The sequence below is a fragment of the Canis lupus genome, chromosome 14, assembly GCF_003254725.2.
Source record: "Canis lupus dingo isolate Sandy chromosome 14, ASM325472v2, whole genome shotgun sequence".
In the NCBI taxonomy this organism is placed as follows: domain Eukaryota; kingdom Metazoa; phylum Chordata; class Mammalia; order Carnivora; family Canidae; genus Canis; species Canis lupus.
In genome coordinates this window covers 59,011,735-59,032,088 of record NC_064256.1, presented here as the reverse complement: position 1 = coordinate 59,032,088, position 20,354 = coordinate 59,011,735, and the positions used below count along the sequence as shown (strand labels likewise).

Genomic DNA, 20,354 nt, shown 5'->3' with positions numbered 1-20,354 from the left:
CTTTTCCCTCATCTTTATCTTCTGCTCAAAAAAAAAAAAAGAAAGAAAATGAACTCTGCCCTGAAACCATCTGCTTTTAAAATAGCTTATGTAGCACTAAAATATTTGGACAGGTCGGTTTCGCTCGTGTGTAAGAAGCTTCAGATGTGGTATTAATGTTTCCACTGTTTCCTCAAAGGAGACAGAGCGCGTCATAGCGGGAGGAGTGAGGGACACCCACTTGGAATCACTCCTGCCCTCTGGGTGCGCCTCATGGGGGCTCTGCTGCTCAGTGTGCAAGTCCACGTTCTGGTTGACGCTGGCCAAGGTCAGATAGTCCCTGCCCTGCTACAGAAAAGCTAATTTCCTGTTCCACTTTTCCCGAAGCATTTGTGCACTTCGGCTAGATGACTGCTGGGTTTGCCACCAGGGAAGAGCCAGGCTTAGGGCTGAAACTACTGGAAGGCGACTATGCTTCCTATGGCTTGTTAAAGAAACAGTGGGGCGCCAAGAGGCAACGCGGTTGCAACAGTGCGATTTGGGACTTCAGGAGCATTCTGGAACATAACTGTGTTTGGGTAGCTCATCACACTACCACTTTTTCATGAAAAAAGGCGTATTCCTGGGTCTCACATCTCTGTTGCCTATAGGCATCCCTTTCCCTCAGGAGATACCCAATGCAGTGAGAACATTTTCGTGACCTCATCCTTCAGGATGCGTTAAATTAATTGAACATGGAGGCTCTTAGGCCGAAGCGAGTGTAGCGGGTGGTGGCCAACGTAAGGCAGCCAAAGTGCAAGCCTGTAAGGGCCTCGACGTTAGCGGACCGAAGCCTAAGGGCAACCAGTCAGAAACAGCCAAGTCGACTTGAAGCAACAGCCAATCAGTAACGGCCTTGACTTACCTGTGCCTTTTCTCTAAGCAGGTCCCCCCTGAGCTCCCACTGGGGGAACACTCTTACCCACTTGCGGTGTGGTGCTGCCTGATGAGAATCGATCTGTGCTCACGTAAACTCTTGAAATGTCCAATATGCCTTGGCTTCTCTCTTAGCAGATGTGATAATATTTACTCCCCTCCCTCTTATAACCTCAGTGTTTTCCAAGACATCCTGGGCTAGTGTCTACCTTGACCCCATGACATCTCTGTAACATATATTCCCACCCTTATGCCATAGGCTACAAGAAGAAACAAAAGAAGTCACTTGTGCATGGTGACTCAACTCTTTGGGATTGGAACGGGGTCCCCATTAGTTCTTTTTACTTTCAACTTTTTATGTAAATTCTAGTCAGTGAACATATAAGGTAATATTGGTCTTAGGATGTTTCTCTACCGGGAGCTCAGGGAGAGACTTTAATCGAGAAAAGGCACAGGCAAGGTAAGGCAATTATTCATTGGCTATCGCTTAAAGTCTACTTGGCTGTTTCTTTCTTTCTTTTTTTTTAGGATTATATTTATTTACTCATGAGAGGCAGAGAGAGAGAGGCAGAGACACAAGCAGAGGGAGAAGCAGGTTCCCTGTGGGGAGCCCGATGTGGGACTCGATGTGGGACTCGATCCCAGGACCCCGGATCACGACCTGAACCAAAGGCATATGCTCAAGCACTGAGCCCCCCGGGCATTCCTACTTGGCTGTTTCCGATTAGTTGTCCTTAGGTTTTGATTTGCTAACCTTGAAGCATTTACAGGCTTAGAGTTTGGTTTGCTTACATAGGCCACCGCATTACACTCACTTTAGTGATTCATCACTTACATACAACACCCAGTACCCATCACAAGTACCTTCCTGTACACCCATTTGTTCTTTTTCTCTTCCACCTGGAGAGAGTGAGTGGGGCACAGCGGGATCGGCCTCAGATACACTGACCTTTACCAGGTGTACCAGCACTCCAACATGGTCTTCTCTTCCTATGTCAAAACCAGCTAGAAACACCAGGACCCAGGAACAATATTCCTATTTAATAAATTCTCTTTTCTCCCCATAGATTGTTTACTCTCATGAGGCTTTTCCCCTGCCTGACTCTCCCATTCTGAATCGGTCACTTTTCCCAGATCCCTCTCTTAGGCATAGTCAGAATATACTCAGGACAGCAGACAATGAGCTTTGATTTGTGAAAATCAACTGTGAGATGTGTCGTAAAAGAATTGGCTATAAAAAGAATTAAAATATCAGAATTTGTGAATAATCTGAACTTTATAAATCAGGGAAGATGTGCTTCATTGCTACTTCTTGTAGCTGAACACATTCTTGAGCAGGAGGGGAAGGAAGTATCATTCATCCGGAGAAAACTAGTGGAAAGTACTTCCATTTGGCTCATCTGGAGGTGTCAGAGGAACTCCGAAGACTGCTAGCACAGAACATGCTACCTCAAACATCTGCCCAAACAGAATATAATGAAGAAAGCACAGAGGTGGAAGATCAAACACAGGAACTACATTCTTGAAAAAATATATAAGCCATTTATAGTGCTTGTTTTTGAGGTCAAAGCTTAAGTCCAGCTTCTTGTGGGCAGGAAAAACACCAACATTTACTGGACACAAACCCTGGTCAGCCACCATGCTTGGTGTTTTCAGACACGTATTCAATTCTCAAGCAGCAGGCTTAGCTAGGTCCATTCTTCCAGTGAGAAAATTGAGAGTTTAGAAATCTACATAAGATCTGCTGTGACCTACATTAATAAGTGACACGGTTGGAATCTGAGCCAAAGGTCGTGTTTGTTTCACAACATATCTATGTTCTTACTCAATATACTCAACAGGTTTAGGGTCAGAAGCCTTGGTGGATACACTTAGGGCGATTCCCACCAACACGCAGCATCCTGGAGCCTCCCTTTAGCAAGGGACTCAACGGGGATGCACCATAAGTGAACTGGCAAGGGTTCCACTCAGAGTCCCCAAGCAAGGATTAGAGATACCAAATGTAGTTATATTTCCGAACACATGATTGGGCCCATTGTGCTCTTTCAAGTCCATGTGTTCTTCTGAATATTTTGTTTCATCTATTACTTTGGATCATAAGTGAATCAGCTCTCCTTAGTGAATTCAATTGAACTTTAAATACATTTTTTTCATTAAGATGCTTATATATGGCCAAGGCTCAATTTATAATTTGTTATTATATTTCTTTTTAACCCTGTACGTAAGTCCAGATGTTTAGTTTTACACTTTGAACAAGTCTCTGGAAAGTGCAAACGTTGACAAAGTACTATTTACCATACAAATTTCCAACTTTGGTATAGTTTCTGTTAGAGAACATAAATCCTGTTTTAGAACATGAGCTCATCCTTTTAGCGAGAATGGCTCCTTAGAAAAAGATCCAAAGGAAACCAAAGGGAAAAATGAAACCAAACATTCCTTTCACCCCAAAAGGCCACAGACTCAAAGTTGATAACAGGAAGCACTTTTTATAATGTGAGTGTATCTAGTGGTTTCCATTTCTGAGGGTTTGTGTGAGTTTCCAGTTCTATTAGAACAAGAAACAAAATTGCTGAGAGGGAAAAAGAAGTTATTGCCATTATTTTGAAAAAAAAGAGAATGACACCCATAAACTGATTAATTCCTGGATTCATAGGAAATTTAACATAACTTGCTTAAATATCAGCTTCATCAAGACTTCATTAAAATTTATCTAGTGTAAGCAAATTTGAATTTGTTTAAAGTTTTCTCAGTATGAACAATTTTTCACCCATGTGCATATTTCATTATAAAAATCTAGCATAGCTCTAATCAACTATCTCAAAGAAATCCACAGGCGTTAAATGCTCATCGGGCAGCCCAAATAATTCTATGGAAGTCACATACCTGTTAGCATGCTGACATCATCTCCTGAGAGCCTCCTGTGCATAGGCCCCAGATTTAGTTTCCCATCAGCATACTCTTTAAATGTTTATCTTCAAATATGGTTAACATATAAAAACACATAAAAGGGAAGGCTTGATTTTTAGTAGAATTTGTAAAAAAAAAAAAAAAAATGGGAATTGCTTCATAGGAAGAGAGGTAAGATCGTGGTGACTGAGAAGCCAAGAGAGATGGGAAGTAGTTAGAAAGCCACACTGGCTGGGAAAGGATGTTCTCCTTCTCCTCCTCCCCCTTTCCCTCCTCATCCTCCTTCTTCTTCTTTTTAAAGTATTTTATTTATAAGAGAGAGAGCACACACAAGCAGAGGGAGGGGCAGAGGGAGAGGGACAAGTAGTCTCCACACTGAGTACAGAGCCCAACATGGGGCTCGATCCCATAACCCTGGGATCATGACCTGAGCTGAAATCAAGAGTCAGCCGCTTAACTAACTGAGCCATGTAGGCACCCCCTCCTTCTTCCTTAAATGTGGTAGATACTTGAGATCTCTTACAGTATAAAGATCCCAATGAGACAAATGAGCTGAAGAGAACAGGAGAAATGAATGATAACTGAAGCAGATTCAATGTAGTAAAATGGCAGACAATTAGCACTAGCCCCAAGTATAAGAAGAGACGGTACGGTACAGAAAGGGGTTCAAGAGATATTGGTACAAGAAAAAGATGGGGTTCAGGGTCTGAGAGCTCAACAAAAATAAAAAAGAAAAGGAAGGAGGACTTCCTCTCATTTTTCATCTTTGTTTTAAAGTAGACTTTCTCTGATCTCCAAAGTCATGATTCATTCATTCATTCATTGACTAGATATTTATTCAGGGCTCACTATGTGTCAGAGACTGTTTTGACACTAGGGTCAGAAGCAGTAAACAAGTTAAATCAAGTACTTGCTCTTAAGGAACTTAAAGTATGTGTAGGGAGAAAAACAATAAACAAATATAATTGTGCAGAGTCTAAAATCTTGACCTCTTTCCTCTACTCCCCATCCAACTCATCCCTCCACATCCTTAACTATAGCATATAATTAATCCCAGCATCTGAAATTTAAAAAAAAGAAAAAAGAAAAGAAAACAAGATTCAGCCCAAACCGAAGACCTTGCCTACAGATAAGCAAGCCTGACTCGATCGACACAGCAGCTTCCTCAAGTTTTGTTTTGATTCCCAAGGTTCATTAGTGAAAACACAACAGCTTAGAGGCAGGGAGACAAACTCAACAAGGCTTTCATCTCAGATGCTCCTTACCCAGCTCCTCATGTTCCCTGCAGCAATTATTTATTGCTCACCTACTTTGTGAAGGTCCCATGCTAGGGTCTGTAGGGGTCGGGAGGATGAGTAAGTCCTCAAGAAAATTATATAATAGTTAATATTTATTGAGCCCTTTCTATATGTCAGCCACTTTAAGTGCTTCACAAGACTTATCTCATGTAAGCCTCATGTTAGCCTTGTAAGGTAGGTGAAAATATATCCATTTCGAGGTGAGAAGATGAAATCCTAAAGAGATCAAGAAGTGTGTCCAAGGTAGCAAGGTAACAAGTGTTATTAATCTGACTCCAGAGCTCATGAGCTGAACTACTCCGCCTCCCCTATTTTATTAGTTTCCTAGGGCTGCCACAACAAAGTACCACAAAAGGATGGCTTACAATAACAGAAATGTATTGCCCCACAATTCTAGAGGCTAGGTACCTGAACCCCAGGGGCCAGCAGTGGGGTGCTCCCTCTGAAAACTGTAGCGGACTTCTACCTTGCCTCTTTCTAGCTTCTGCTGGTTTGCCAGAAATCTTTGGGGTTCCCTGGCTTGCAGCTGCATACTCCAAACTCTGTCTTCATCGTTAAGCGCAGTGCATCCTGTATGTCTCTGTCTTCATTTGACTGTCTTCTTATAATGCCAGTCATATTGGATTAGGGGCCCACGGTACTCAGGTGTGAACCTCATATTGACTAAGTACATCTATGATAACCATATTTCTAAGTAAGGTCACATGCTGAGGTACTGGAGTTAGGATTTCAACATATCTTTTTTGAGGGGGATGCAATTCAATCCATAATGCCAATGAATGGAGACAGTATATGAAAATAGAATGGAGAGTATATGAAAGTAGAATGGACTTAGTATATGGAAATAGAGTGGAGATAGTATACGGAAATAGAATGGATATAGTACATAGAAATAGAATAGAGAATATACGGAAATAGAATGGAGGGTATATGAAAGTAGAATGGACATAGTATATGGAAATAGAATGGAGATGGCATATGGAAACAGAATGGATATAGTATATGGAAATAGAAAGGAGAAATACGGAAATAGAATGGATATAGTACATGGAAATAGAATAGAGAATATATGGAAATAGAATGGAGAGTATATGAACTGTTGAATGGACTTAGTATACGGAAATAGAGTGGAGATAGTATATGGAAATAGAATGGATATAGTACATGAAAACAGAATAGAGAATATATGGAAATAGAATGGAGAGTATATGAAAGTAGAATAGACTTAGTATATGGAAATAGAATGGAGACAGTATATGGAGATAGAATGGAGTAAACGGAAATAGAATAGAGATAGTAGGGGAAATAGAACAGAGACAGCTAAAAAAACTGAGGTCTTAGTCTAATCTTATCATTATCAACTCCATTAGTCACTCTCAAAGGGACTTCCTTTCCATCAGCTTCATTTTTTCTCACTTATAAAATAAGTCTTGAACCAGATCATCTTCAACTTATTTCTAATTCTAGTTCTACATTCACATGTTTCTTCATTTCTAAATAATTACAGTGAAAAACAAGTCTTATTAGGGATGCTTAGGCACACATCAAGTCATGGAGATGAGGTCTGCCGCCACCCAGAGAGAGTGGAATTGCAGCTTCCAGAATGCTCTAAGAATGTCTGTAAAGATGTCTTAGAGGTATCGACTTGGATAGAGTTACGGGAGGGGACTCCAGGCAAAGACGGTGAGGTGGCATTTGGAAACAAGGGTACGGCTGGCATATGGATCACAAATAAAGGCAGAGTGGGACGTAAGGCCGAAAAAGTTGTTGGAACATACTTGGCGGGAGAGGGATGGATTCTATTCGATTCAGTGGGTTCCGTATAACAACTACCACAGCCCATTTAGGAGATAGAACATAAGAGTTGTATGTAGATGGCTTAGAACGTGCAGTAGGTTGAAGAGGAACTAGTTACGCCCCTGAAAATCGTCTAGGTTAGTGGCAATGAGGACACAGCATCAAGATCATGAAGGTAAACTCTAAAAATCTGGAATATTAATTAGTTATTATCTGGGTTCATTTGGCGTATTTGGGAGAAAACCCACTTTAAACCAGTCATATAGGCTTGTTCTAAGGTGATAACTAAAATTACTTAAGCATAATAAAGGGCCAAATGAGCATCATGGTCGCAGAGAGAAACCAGAAGTCAGAGCTGGAAAAGGAAGAGTATGTCTTCAGGACTGTATAAACCAGAAGCCAGGGGCATGGAGAACACACTGGGAAGCGACATATGAGCTGAGCTGGGTTGAAACAAATGGTTCTGAAAAAGGGCTGTGGACAAGGCAGGAATGCTGTGGCCTGTACGCAACAGTACAAATATAACTAGTACTAGAACAACAAGTGTACTAGTCGAACACTTCAAATTGATGAAAAGGACAAATCTTTTATTTTACATTTGTTACCACAATTAAAATTTTTTTAAAAGGTAACAATTAAAAAGAGAAAAAGAAGAGGCCTGGAAAATGTGGTGGCCTTTCTAATTTGGAGCTGGCCATGGGGGCAAGATGGAGAGAAAGAGCAAGTAGCATCAAATATAACTCCAAGGGTTAAAACCTGTTCATTCAGGAGAATGGGGAGCGGGGGAGTCCTCTTCATGGAAATAGGTCAAGCGGAGCCATTGATTTGGGCGTGGAAATTTTGAAAGGAAAATATTTGAGTTTTCATAGTTCTTATTACTCCTCAATAAAAGATAGCAAGAAATTGGAGATGCCCATCTGGGGGTTGAAGAGTGAGATCCAAGCTAGACATATACCTAACAGGTCATCTGTCTATACAGGTTGAAAATAAACGGAATGCAAAGTTGATATGATCACCAAGGGAAAGTATAATCCAAGACCACCGAAGGCCCAATGACACTCAATTTGGCAATGTCTACTTTTAGCGTCAGAGGAAATGTACCCTGAAAGGAGGCCAGCAGTTATTGGTAGACGTCAGAGAATAATCTCGCTGTGTCACGGGATTCAACATTTCAGGAGTTGCTGACCAATTGTGTAAGACGCTTCAGAGCAGAAGGATGTGAACTGAAAGTCAATCACTTCACCTGATAGACAAGGAAGGGGTCGCTGAAGAGTAGTTTCGGTGGAAGAGCCCAAAGCAAAGGGGGAAGGCCTGGGCGGGGGTGACCGGGAAGTAAATCCAAAGAGACCCAGCCACAGCTTCTCTGAGGGAAAGGAGAGAGCGAGGGGGCGCCCTGGGTCAGGCGGATTGCCCCCTGCGAAGGAAGCTGCTTGTGGTCACTGATGAGTACGCGGACCCGCAGAAGGCACGGTCCAGGGGAAAGGTCTGAACCAGCAATACTGCCGCTCCGGGAGAGTAACTCTGGAAGGGTCCTGGAAAAAGTTGAAAGACGGCGTTCGAGAACACGAGAGGAAAGTAAGACTGGGCGGAGAAGAGGCCTCGGGAAACAGCCTTGCGACCGGATGCCCTACTTCAGTTCTACCCGCTCGCCCACCCCCCAAGTCCATTCTGCAGTATGTCTTCTGGAATGTTCTCTATGACATAAACCTGTTTGTGCCGCTTTTTGCGTACCACTCTTCAGGGCTTCCCTGTCGCCTCCGGGATAGGATATCAAGCTCACATCCACATTAGACCCTGCTGAACTGTCTACCCCGTTTATAGGCCTCCCTGCGCTGCTCCCCCAACACATCACTCACACACACACACACACACACACACACACAGCAAATACTTTGAATGCTCCAAATCTATCAGGCCATTTAATTTCTTCTTTGTAAATGTGGCATTTTCTGCTTCTGATACACCCTCTTTGTCCACCCTTTCTAACTCCTGCTCATCGTTCAAAACGCTTATTAGAGTTACGGATTCGCTCGTAGTCATTTAACTACTTATCACGGTGCCTTTGATTTCCGTGCCACGGTGCCCCGTACAGTGCTTAGCACAACCCGCTCCACAGACAGCCGCTGAGGGAAGGAAGCAGACGGAAGACCGGACGAACGAGCTCAATCAGGGAGACAAAGGGCAAAGATGAAGTCAGGATTATTTTTTTCGGTTGGAGAGCTCCCAGCGAGCTGATCCCAAACACTTCGCTCAAAGGGAGCGGTGCCATTTCCCAAGAGCGAGAGCACATTTCAACATCTTCCGTGGCTTTCAGGAGGCAAACTTAGCACGACCACCGCGTCAGGCACCACATCACCTTCCTCACGTGCCCTCCCTCCGGCGGCCGGCGCGCATGCCGTGGTTGAGGTGAGCCCCGGACACCGTGTCTCCCACCGCGGCCACCACGGACCGGGGGCCCTGGCACAACGAGGACTGGAAAAGAGGCCCCACCTTTGGCCCAGCGGGCCTGCACCCACTGAGGCCACCTCGACAGGCCGGTAACGCTACCTGGCCGTGGCACAGGACAACTCTGACCAATGGAAGAGAGAAGAAGGGCAAACCAGGAGACAGATCGCGGCCCGTGCTGCCCCCTCCCCACAAGGACTGGCCTGTACCAGCCTCCCTGGGCGCGTCTCCCCTAAACGCACCCGTTTGTTCCCCCCTCCCTCCCCCCACCCCTACTCTTGCATCCCTGCGGCTGCAGCCTCCAATGAAGTCTCGCCTCAGCTTCTGTCTCGAGAAAACCTGGGCTACTCAAGCAACTTTTTAGGAATTCTCCAATGTTAAATATATCACGCGTCATTAGAGCCACAAACCAAGCTAACCAGGGCAGGTGCGCATGAAAGCACCGGCTTGCAGAGGGGCGCGGCTCCTCCCAGGCCGGGAAGGGAGGTGTCGGGGAGTCACCGCCCGCAGAAGTGGAGAAGGACGGCAAGCCACAGGGCACCGCAGCTCCCTGGGGAGCCCCCCGGGGGCGGGGGCTGTGGGGGTGGCCTGTTCTCCAAACGCCGAGTTCCCGAGCAAGGAGCAGATGCCCCCAGATGCGCACCTGCACATTTCGCCCACCGCCTGTGGAGACCGGGCTTCCTATGTTGTGAGAGGTCAAGGGTTGGATCCGAGCAAAACAAAGAAGTCTGCCTCCGAGCAAACGAAACTGTCCTCAGTGCACGTTCAAGTGAAATGGCTTTAACACATGCCAGGTTACCGGCCAAAATCCGAACAAGTGATGCTGGGAGCAAACCCGGAAGAAATGACCAAAGTGCAGCTGCTCAGCAAGGTCCTTTGGAAAGTTCAAATGGAAAAAAGAATTAAAATTTGGCCGGAAGAGGGAGAGCACTCCCTAACTGTGGAAAGTTGGCTATACCAGGGCGTGACTCGGGTCTGCGGGGGAAACAGAGTCAGGGGGCGAACCGCAGGGCGCAGGCCTCCGGGCCTCGGGCCTGGGCGCCACAGAAGCCCCCTGCGCGCTGCTGGAGGGCGATCGGGCCGCGACCGAGGCCCCGGGTGGGTGGGGGCAGGCCTGGCTGCTGATTCACCAAAGTGTGAAACCTGGGATTCAAGACTCTGGGAGTGGATTTTAGTTTCTGGATGTTTATCCCTGTAGACACTTCAGCAGTCACCGAAACCCTTTTGCAAGCCTCCTCTCAGGGATTCTTTCGTTAAGATTTTCTCTTCCTTTTTTTTCAGATTTACAAATCTGCACCCAATGTGTACTTCCTGAAGGCGCAATTTAAGTTTAAATGCATTGCTTTTTAAGCATTTTTGTTTCCTGGTATGCCTTTAGGTCTATATGCAGGGACCAGGATTCCTCCCAGACAAACGTGCATATGGACATACACAATATTTTGTGCGACATGCCTGAGTTTGGTAGTTATCTTATAAATCCAAATACTTCCTGGAACCTGCGAACCTTAGGTCAAAACCAGCTACTTTAAGCAACTTTAAAAAATCACTAAAAAAGCCGTGGAAAAATGAACATTTTGGTTTGTAAATAAAAGTAATACCAAAACCTAAAATTTCTAGATACAAACAATGCCTTTTCCATAAAAGCTATAGTTTAGGCGTTGAGAAAAATCTACATAAGCATCTCATCAGTGGTTTTCTTAAATGAACTTCATAAGGTAGCTCTTTTTGAGACTGATGTATCTATTGATCCCCAAAACATCTGTTTCTTCACTTTGGCTATCTTACAGAATATTTAATCTTCAAAACTGGATTATTATTTGATTCTTTTTTTCTTTTTGGAACATACATGACAAGGAGAACTAAGTTATATCTGGTTTTAACTAACTTCCACATGACTCCTTCTAGTTTCCTTTCTATCTCTAGAAAAACTGGCTCTAAACCAATGGCTGACACAAGTTAGTTAAAAATAGATATACATGGCAAATGTTTGGAAATTGACTTTTTATATCCATTCTGAATTATAATTGTGAACTTGGAATCTTGCTTATGATTAAGATATTAAAGACTGAATAACTTGGGGGAAAAGATCATGTGACTGGCATTTTTTTGCAAAGAAAATTCTAGAGTGAATGTTTTACACAAGCAGCCAATAAGTTTCAGATGGTTTATAAGTAGCAGGAGATCCAAAGCTGAAATGGAATTTTCTGTGACAGCCTACAAATAACAGTTAACATATGCCTGTGTTACAGACAAAAACAGGAGTCACGTAAAGTCAAGCAGGGAGTAAGAAGAGCTGTAAGGTAATGAATAAAAACCTTTTTGTCAAAAATTCTTTGCACAAATTTTAGGTATTTAAAGAGCAAAACCATCTCAAAAAAAAAGAGCAAAATCATTTTGACTATTTTTAAAGAAACTGTATCTATTAATACTGGATAGAAACAAGAAGTGACTTTCAAAGTCACAGTTTATACCCATTAGAGATTTGATGTATTTAAAAAAGGCAAACAAAAATCAATGCTAGCACAAATGAAGAAAAAATACAAATTCTCCAGTGACTTTAGAACATTTCATAACTGATTCACACTTGCAATTGGAGATTCATCTGGAAGTGTTTCTGGTTATATTATCTGCTATTCTTTGCCGTGTTTCTTGACACGGTGGATAAACTAAGTCACTCACTCAAAAGTTTTTAAACTTTTTTGTTGTTGTTCTAATGTATTATATTGTATTTCAACAAGTTCTTACTATTGTGGTCTCTTCACCGACTGTTACTAGGGCTTTGAATTTGCTTTGATTTCAGCCCCAGTGCAGTGGTAGGAACCCGGTGGGGACCAGGGCTCCCTGCTGGCCGGGTGGCCTGCCTCAATGAGAGCAATGGCCGTCCCCCGTGCAGTGAGGACAACCATGCCTACCCCGTCTCCCTCACGGGCTCACGAGGCTGGAGGGGACGTGCACGAAGCAGTTTTTGAAACACGATGGCCGTGGTGCTGGAGGCATTAGCAGTGATGGACACGCGGCTCTGCACAGCGACCACAGTCACAGGCTCTACCTGACTCCACTGCAGGGACGAGACGGGGCCAACAGCTTCCTGCACTAACCGGCGGGACCCCTTGGTGGAGTGTAGACGCCAGCAGCTCTGCTACCAGGCAGGTTTGCCTGTGTGCTTTTCTTTTCCCTCTTTCTGTTTTAGGCGGGGTCATTGGAAAGGTCATCCTGAAAGGTCACCGACAGGCACGAACCAGAGCCGTAGATTAAAACAGAAATCCTGTGCGGTTGTGTGTGTGTGTGTGTGTGTGTGTTTGGGGTTCCTCCCAACCCTTCACAAAGTTAAGTGAAGTTGACTGGAATAGCGTAAGGACAGCATGACCGGTGTCTGGCAAATTGCATGACCCGCAGAAGGCAGGCTGTCCGCGCTTGGGGGGAAGCAAGGACACTATTCCTTTAGGTGGTTCAGGGGTAAGGACGCTGCTGTGGAAATCTGCCCACGGATGAACAAGGGGCGCAGCGGGTCACAGAAGGGGACTGGGGGCTGCCCCGGAGCCCGCCAGGCCTGGGCCCTTCTGCTGACTGTCCCCCCAGCACACACTCGGGGTGCAGCAAGGTCTGAGTGGGCCTGACCTCCCAGAGTCCTAACCCGGGCCCGACCCCAAGCGACCCCAAACGTGCGCATCGTCCAGCATCATCCGGCGGGGCTGGGGAGACCCCACGGGGGAGCGCGGGGCGGGGTGAGGGCCGGGAGCTCGTGCGAGCGCGTGCAGGGAGCCGCAGCTCCCGCGGGCCTCGCTGCCCGGCGGTCCCTCCCGGGGCCCCTTTCGGACCTGGGGGGCGGGGGACGGGGGTTCGGTGCAGGCAGGCGGCGGGCAGAGCGCGACCTGGGGCAGGGCAGGGCAGGGCAGGGCAGGGCAGGGCAGGGTCAGGCTGCGGCCCTTACCTTCCTGACCTCCCGTGCGTCCCCGGGGAGAGGCCAGCACCGTCGGCCCGGCGGGGAGCCCGCGGCGCACCTGCGGGCCTGGGGCTCGGGGGGCGCGCTCGGGGCGGCGCTCGGGGGCTTCCCGGTCCGTCGCAGGGTCAGGCTCTGGTAGCAGAGGCCGATGGCCACCAGCAGGCCCAGCAGGAAGGGCCGGGGGCAGCGCCGGCGGCAGGGCGGCCCCGGACGGCACGGCATGGCCCGCTCAGCCGCACCGGGGCCGCGTCCGCGCCGCGGGGGGGGCCGGGGCCGCCGCTCTGCCGTCCGCGGGCCGAGCTCGCGCGCCCATCGGTGCTCCTCGGCGCGCCCGGGTCACGACGGCGCCAGCCCCGCCTGCGCACTCTCCGCGGGCGATGCCCGGGGTCACGGGGCCCCCGGGGCGGCGGCCGGGGACAGCGGGTCCATGCGCGCCGGGAGCGGCCGGCCGGGGGCGGGGGCGGGCAGGTGCCGCGGGCCCCGGGGGCCCCGGGAGGTCGGCCGGGCGCACGCGGAGCCGGCGGAGCCGCGGGTCGGGGGCGCGGGGGTCGCGGGGGGCGCGGGGGGCGCGGGTCGGGGGCGCGGGCCTGCGTGTCCTCGGGGGCGGGGGGTCGCGGCCCGGCTCGGCCCCGCGTGTCTCCGCCGCGTCGGTGCGGCCGCCCCTGAGCGCTCGCGCCCGCCGACAGCGCCCGGCCCGTGGGTGCGCGGCCCCGTCCGCCTCGTGCCGCCTCGGGCTCCGAGCGCCAGGTCCTTACTCGGTTTTCATTCTTTTAGCCGGAAAGAAAAGTTTCCGCGACTCCGCAAGTGGGGGACGGCGGACCCACAGTCCCGGGCGGGGAACACCCAGCGGCCGGCCCGCGGCTCCGCGCCCCGCCGACGCCCCGCCCCGCCCCGCCCCCGGGCCCCGCCCCCGCCCTCGCCCCCCGCCCCCCGCCCCCCGCCCTCGGCCCTCCCCGCGCGGCGGGAGCTGGGCCCGGGGACTCGGCCGGCGGGACGGGGCGGGGCGGAGTCGGGGGTGGGGCGGGCCCAGGGGCCGGGGGGCGGGGCCGGGCCGGGGTGGGGCCGGGGGAGCGGGCCCTGCGGACCCGGGGGCGGACCCGGAGGAGGACCGTCCGGGGGCGGGTCCTGGACGGGGCTGGGGCCCGGGGGCGAGTGCGCGGGGGCCAGGGAGGGGGCGGGGCCCGGGACCAGGGGGCGGGGCCAGGAACTATGGGGGCGGGGCTACCCGGGGCGCTTGCAAGGCCCGGGGCGGGGAGAGGGGCGGAGCCTGGCATCCAGGGGCGGGGCCCGGGCGGGGAGGGGGCGGGGCCCGGCATCCAGGGGCGGGGGGCCTGGGCGGGGCTACGGGTGGGGCGGGGCCTGGCATCCGGGGGCGGGGGGGCTGGGCGGGGGTACGGGTGGGGCGGGGCCGGGGCGGGGCTACGGGCGGGGCTACGGGCGGGGCTCCAGCCGGCTCCCCGCGGACACTCGGGGCCCGCAGCCGGGGAGCGGCGTCTCCCGCCGCGCTGGGCACGTGGCTGCCTTCCGGGAGCCTCCGGGTCTCACCGACGCGTCCGACGTGTGGCGCCGCGTGGCCCCGTGTCCTGGGCACCCGCTGGACGCACGGCCCCTGTGTCCCGCCCACTCGGGTCGGGGCCTGAGCGCGGACCGTCCCGCCGAGCTGCCGGGCTCCCTCCCGGGGCCACGACGCAGCCTCTCGGCCTCGGCTGTGGCTGTCGTGCCCCAGCCCTGCGGGGGCGGCGGGGCCTGTCCTGCTCCCCCGCCTCCCCCCGCGTCCCCCGCCGCGTCCCCCGGTGTGAGCAGGCCGGGAGAGCGCCGGGGAGGGGGCGGCCTGCCCGGGGCCTGCAGCTCAGCCCTCGCAGCTCAGCCCTCGCAGCTCAGCCCTTGCAGCGCCCACCCTTGCAGCTCAGCCCTTGTAGCGCCTGCCCTCGCAGCTCAGCCCTTGCAGCTCAGCCCTTGCAGCGCCCGCACTTGCAGCTCAGCCCTTGCAGCTCAGCCCTTGCAGCTCAGCCCTTGCAGCGCCCACCCTTGCAGCTCAGCCCTCGCAGCTCAGCCCTTGCAGCGCCCGCCCTGTGACCTGGGGACCCCCGGCGGCCCCGGAGCAGAGCGCGCCTTTAGAGGCCCTGGGCACGCGGGCTGTGTGCCCAGTCCCCGCAGCGGGCCGTCCCTCCGTGACCTTCCCTCCGTGCCCCCCCGCCCCAGGATCCCCTCCGCAGGTCCTGCTCTGCTGCCGCTTCTCTGGGTGAGATGGAGCGGCGCCTAGGGGTGCCCTGCGAGCAGGACGCGGGGAAAGGGGCACCTGAGGTCCCGGGCCTGCAAGAAACTAATTCTTTACAAAACAGATTGACTAAAGCTTTACAGCAGAAGTAGTCCCCGTCCAGTTGGATCGGCCCCAGGGCCCCCATGTGTCCCCTCCGGTACAGATTTACAGCCCTCAGTCCCATGACACAGGAGGAAGTACAGAGAACTGAAGTGACACTTGACCCGGCTTGACTTTTAGAAGCCAAGGGAGTTTTAGGAGAAACAGCTCTACAGTGACGTGGGACGATATAGTTCTAGTGGATGCAGGGTGACGCGAGGGATCCCAGGAATTACCAGATCTTTACACTGCAGGGGTGAGATCAGATGAGATAAAGTTCTTTCCTGGGAGAAAAGGAATGGACACGCGTTTCTATTCAGGCAAAAAGTGTGGAAAAACAGAGTTGAGGAATCTGATGCGTCACTTTCACGTATCATTAAATTGTTGAGTACAAGACACAAAAGAAGCACAAGACACAAGGTGCTGAGACCATAGTGCCTTCCTGCCGGGAAAAACAAAAGAGAACAGGGTCAGATAATTTCGTAGCCAGACTTCAAATAACAGGAATCAGAAGGGAATGTTCTAGAAGTGATACCGGCGGCGGCTGGAAAAACCCAGATTCCCTGGTTCAACCACCAAGTCAGAGGGTGTAGGAGAGGATGGCGTAAGTAGATCAATAAAAACGGCAGAAGGGAGAGAAGGGAGTGGGAGGTGGAAGGAAGAGGTAGAAAAGGTGCAGGAGGCCTTAGCACCAAATACCTGAGGGATCGCAGCCAACATGGATATTAGAGTTGACCCAGTCCGGCAGGTATCATGGCCTTCACTTTCTTTAAACAGGTGATTTGTGAAATGAGGTCACTAACGCCTTCTCTGAAGGGCTGGTGGCCTGCCAGGGGGATGGCACGAGGTCCGGAGGCTGAAGGCGCTGGCCAGCGGTGTTCTGGGCGCCGGGGCTGAGCTGGGCTGCAGTGGGGTCACACGCACCAACAGAGATTCACCAGGTAACGGACCTCCTGGAACACAGAAGCCTCCAAAGTAAACGTGAGCACTGGGTGGGCTCCCTTTCCTCCAGCCCGTGGCACGCAGGTGGGGGGCAGGTGCTGGGGCGCAGAAGGAGAGCAAGAGTGGGATGAGCGCGAGCGGCGGGTGGAGACCAGGGTAGCGGGTGTTTGCGCCCGGCCGGCGGGGAGCCCAGGCTAAGCAGGAGCCTGGGGCGCGGCGTGGGCCCAGGGAACGGTGAAGCCAGAGGAAGCTGCTCAGGTGCGGGGACGGGGAGGGCGACGTGCCCAACGACTCGGCACCTGCGGCCCGCAGCCTGTCACACTGACTGCGGTGTGCGTGCAATCTCACAGAGCGCCCCTTCTGCTAGATGATTGCGGTTTCCAGGGCCTGTGTCTAAGCAGCATCAACCTGGGACGATAGAGTGACGGGCCTTCTAGAGCCCTGCGATTTCAAGGGTGGACGCAAACAGAGCGCTCTTCCCCCTCAAGGCTCCCCCAACACAAAATACCCTCTTCCGTTCCGTGTGTGTTCCATTTGGGGTTTCTGGTAGGGAGTAGTGGGGTGGGGGTGTAGGGAGACGGTGTTGTTTGAAAAGATATTTTCTCAATGTATTTTATTTTTCAGACTAGACTCAGGTTTCTTCTAGATGAGTCAACAGTCCAGACAGACCAAATCCCCTGAACTAGATGCTTTTCACTTATTTTATTTATTTATTTATTTATTTATTTATTTATTTATTTATTTATTTATTTATTTTTGACGCTTTTCATTTTAAATTGCCCACTAGGTCAGCGTCTCCGACGTGCCCACCACCCAAGGGCCCATCAGACAACACTCGCCCCTGCCTCTTGTAAACGGGACCGGTGTTCTCAGCTGGTTGCTTTACTTACTTTTCACCACTTTCTTTCTGTTGTAAACACTGAATATGCTTGCACTAGAACCAAGATTACTGGTCTGTATCATAGTCTGTACTGTATTTTGGTGACACAGTGTACTTGTATCCTTCTACAGTCTCATCTGCTCTGCGACAGAAACTATTTCACTCATCACCATATCCTCGCAGCATCTAGTAGCGCCTTCCGGCAAACGAGTCAGAAATTCCTGTTTGTCAAAGACACCCTACAGATGGGAGAAGATAGTTGCAAATGACGTATCAGATCAAGGGCTAGGATTCAAGATCCATAAAGAACTTATTAAACTCAACAGCAAAGACAAACAATCCAATCATGAAATGGGCAAAAGACATGAACAGAAAGGTCACAGAGGAAGACATGGACGTGGCCAACACGCACATGAGGAAATGCTCCGCATCCCTTGCCATTGGGGAAATACAAATCAAACCACAATGAAATCCCACCTCACCCCAGTGAGAATGGGGAACATTAACAAGGCAGGAAACTACACATGTTGGGGAGGATGTGGAGAAAGGGGAACCCTCTTGCACTGTTGGTGGGAATGTGACCTGGTGCAGCCACTCTGGAAAACTGTGTGGAGGCTCCTCAAAGAGTTAAAAATAGCCCTGCCCTACGACCCAGCAATTGCACTGTTGGGGATTTACCCCAAAGATACAGATGCAGTGAAATGCCGGGACACCTGCGCCCCGATGTTCACAGCAGCAAGGTCCACAGTAGCCAAACTGTGGAGGAGCCTCGGTGTCCATCCAAAGATGATGGATAGAGAAGCTGTGGTCTCTGTATACAATGGGATATTCCTCAGCCATTAGAAACGACAAATACCCATCATTGGCTTCGACGTGGATGGACCTGCAGGGTATTATGCTGAGTGAAATAAGTCAATCAGAGAAGGACAAACATTATATGGTCTCATTCATTTGGGGAATATAAAAAATAGTGAAAGGGAATAAAGGGGAAAGGAGAGAAAATGAGTGGGAAATATCAGAGAGGGAGACAGAACACCTAACTCTGGGAAACAAACTAGGGGTGGTGGAAGGGGAGGAGGGCGGAGGGTGGGGGTGACTGGGTGACGGGCACTGAGGGGGGCACTTGACGGGATGAGCACTGGGTGTTATTCTGTATGTTGACAAATTGAACACCAATAAAAAAATAATTAAAAAAAAAGAAATTCCTGTTTGTGGAGGTTTATACATAATCGAGTTAAATGTATTCCAGACTATTTCCATTTTTCCCACAGGAAATATTTCACATCTTGGCAACACGCAACCCAGCAGGGGCAATCCTGTCCCCCAGGAGACATGTGACAATGTCTAAAGACACTCTGGGCTGTCACAACCTGCGGGCCCCGGGATGCTGCTGCTGTCCAGTGATGCTGCGAAACGTCCCACCAGGCGCAGGGCAGCCCTCCACAACAAACCACCATCCAGTACAGATGTCAGTAGTGCTGTTGGAAAACTGAAATTTAATCAAAGAATAGTTACTGCATAGTTTTTATATGTGGCTTCCTGATTGTTACTTATGTTAGAATAACCGTGTGTACCTGCGCGGCTGGTGGCAATGACATCGGGATTTTAACTACTTCCTGAATGTGTAATTATCCCACTCCTTCCAATAAATGCAACCAACTTTGCCCATATAATTTCCTTTAGGCCTCTCAAATGTGCTTTTAAGATTTGCATCTTCTAAAAGACCATATATTCATCTATGTAGATGTATGTAAACATACATATATACATGCCCATATATGCACACTCCCGAAAAGAAAGAAGGAAGGAAGGAAGGAGGGAGGGAGGGAAGGAAAATAATCGCTTCAGTCGGTAAGCACACAGATAGACTGGCAAACATTTAATCCAATGAATTACGCTACTTATTTTGCCTTTTTTTAGGGCACGAACGTAGACCTTGGTGTAGAGCGAGAATTCCTGCTTTTATCTATCGTTCTATAAAACATGAATAAATTGAGATTCCATTTGTTATGAAATACAATCAAATCATGTCCTTTAAATTACAAATCTCATCTGTCTCCTCTATAAACCTGCAATATAGTATTCCATGGAAACCATAACATATTCAAGAAATCGTCCCAAGATAGTCACATAATTCGGTTTGTTTCTTTTGTAAGATGTAATTACAATCATCCATTCTTACTTTCAGAAAATGAGAGGTATTTTGAAATCTTTACAGCATTGAATTTACTGTCTGAAAGACTGATGTTGTCTGATAGGGGATGGAAGGAAGGTGGGTTTTATGTTCCTACTCCAGCGAAGGCTGGTTACCATTGAGCTAATCTAGGTGGGTCAGAAGGGCACATTCCTCGATACAGTAGGGTTCTTGGTCACATATACCACATACATTCAAGAGATGACTCCTCTATCTAAACCATAAGGCCTGTAATATAGAAGCTTATTTTTTTGGTTGTTTTCAACAGATAAACTGGACTCCTTTTCAGACTTATAAATGTCAAGCGCTGGTAAAATGAACACACCTTTTGGCACATTTGTGAAACCTGGCTACTCAAGAAAAGAGCCATTTGTCATATTAAAGATAAATAGGTTAGTGCTTCCAGGATACGAATGTAAATTTTTAAAAGTTCTAATGAGAAATACTGGGGAGAGGTCACACTAAGACTTCCTACTACCTAATTATTAGTTATAATGTTAGTAAAAATAGTAAGATATTAGTAAAATTCCAAACAAGTAACTCATATTTATTTATGTTCAGGGTTATTCAGAAATATTTCTGGCTGGACTCTCACATTACATTTAACAAAAGGGCAGCTGTTTAAAGTAACGTGGTACGTAGTACCCTATTACAACCGTTCTTACTTTAATGTATTAGCATGGAGGGTCCCTCTA

The 20,354-nt window shown here is 49.4% G+C and overlaps 2 protein-coding genes across 2 annotated transcripts in view; one reads left to right on the top strand and one right to left on the bottom strand.

Annotated features, from left to right (window-relative positions):
- Positions 1-13,525, bottom strand: part of CPED1 (cadherin like and PC-esterase domain containing 1) — a 262,071-nt gene extending 248,546 nt beyond the window's left edge. Inside the window, exon 1 of the mRNA XM_035698382.2 lies at positions 13,273-13,525. Coding sequence (XP_035554275.1) covers positions 13,273-13,506 — 234 coding nt within the window. The 5' untranslated portion in view covers positions 13,507-13,525. The remainder of the gene's footprint in view (positions 1-13,272) is intronic.
- Positions 13,505-17,698, top strand: LOC112670821 (translation initiation factor IF-2-like). Its single transcript, XM_049093441.1, has 3 exons — positions 13,505-13,717; positions 14,765-16,584; positions 17,373-17,698. The coding sequence occupies exons 1-2, from the start codon at positions 13,505-13,507 to the stop codon at positions 15,545-15,547; spliced, it is 996 nt and encodes a 331-aa protein (XP_048949398.1). The 3' UTR covers positions 15,548-16,584; positions 17,373-17,698.
- Positions 17,699-20,354: the final 2,656 nt, after the last annotated feature.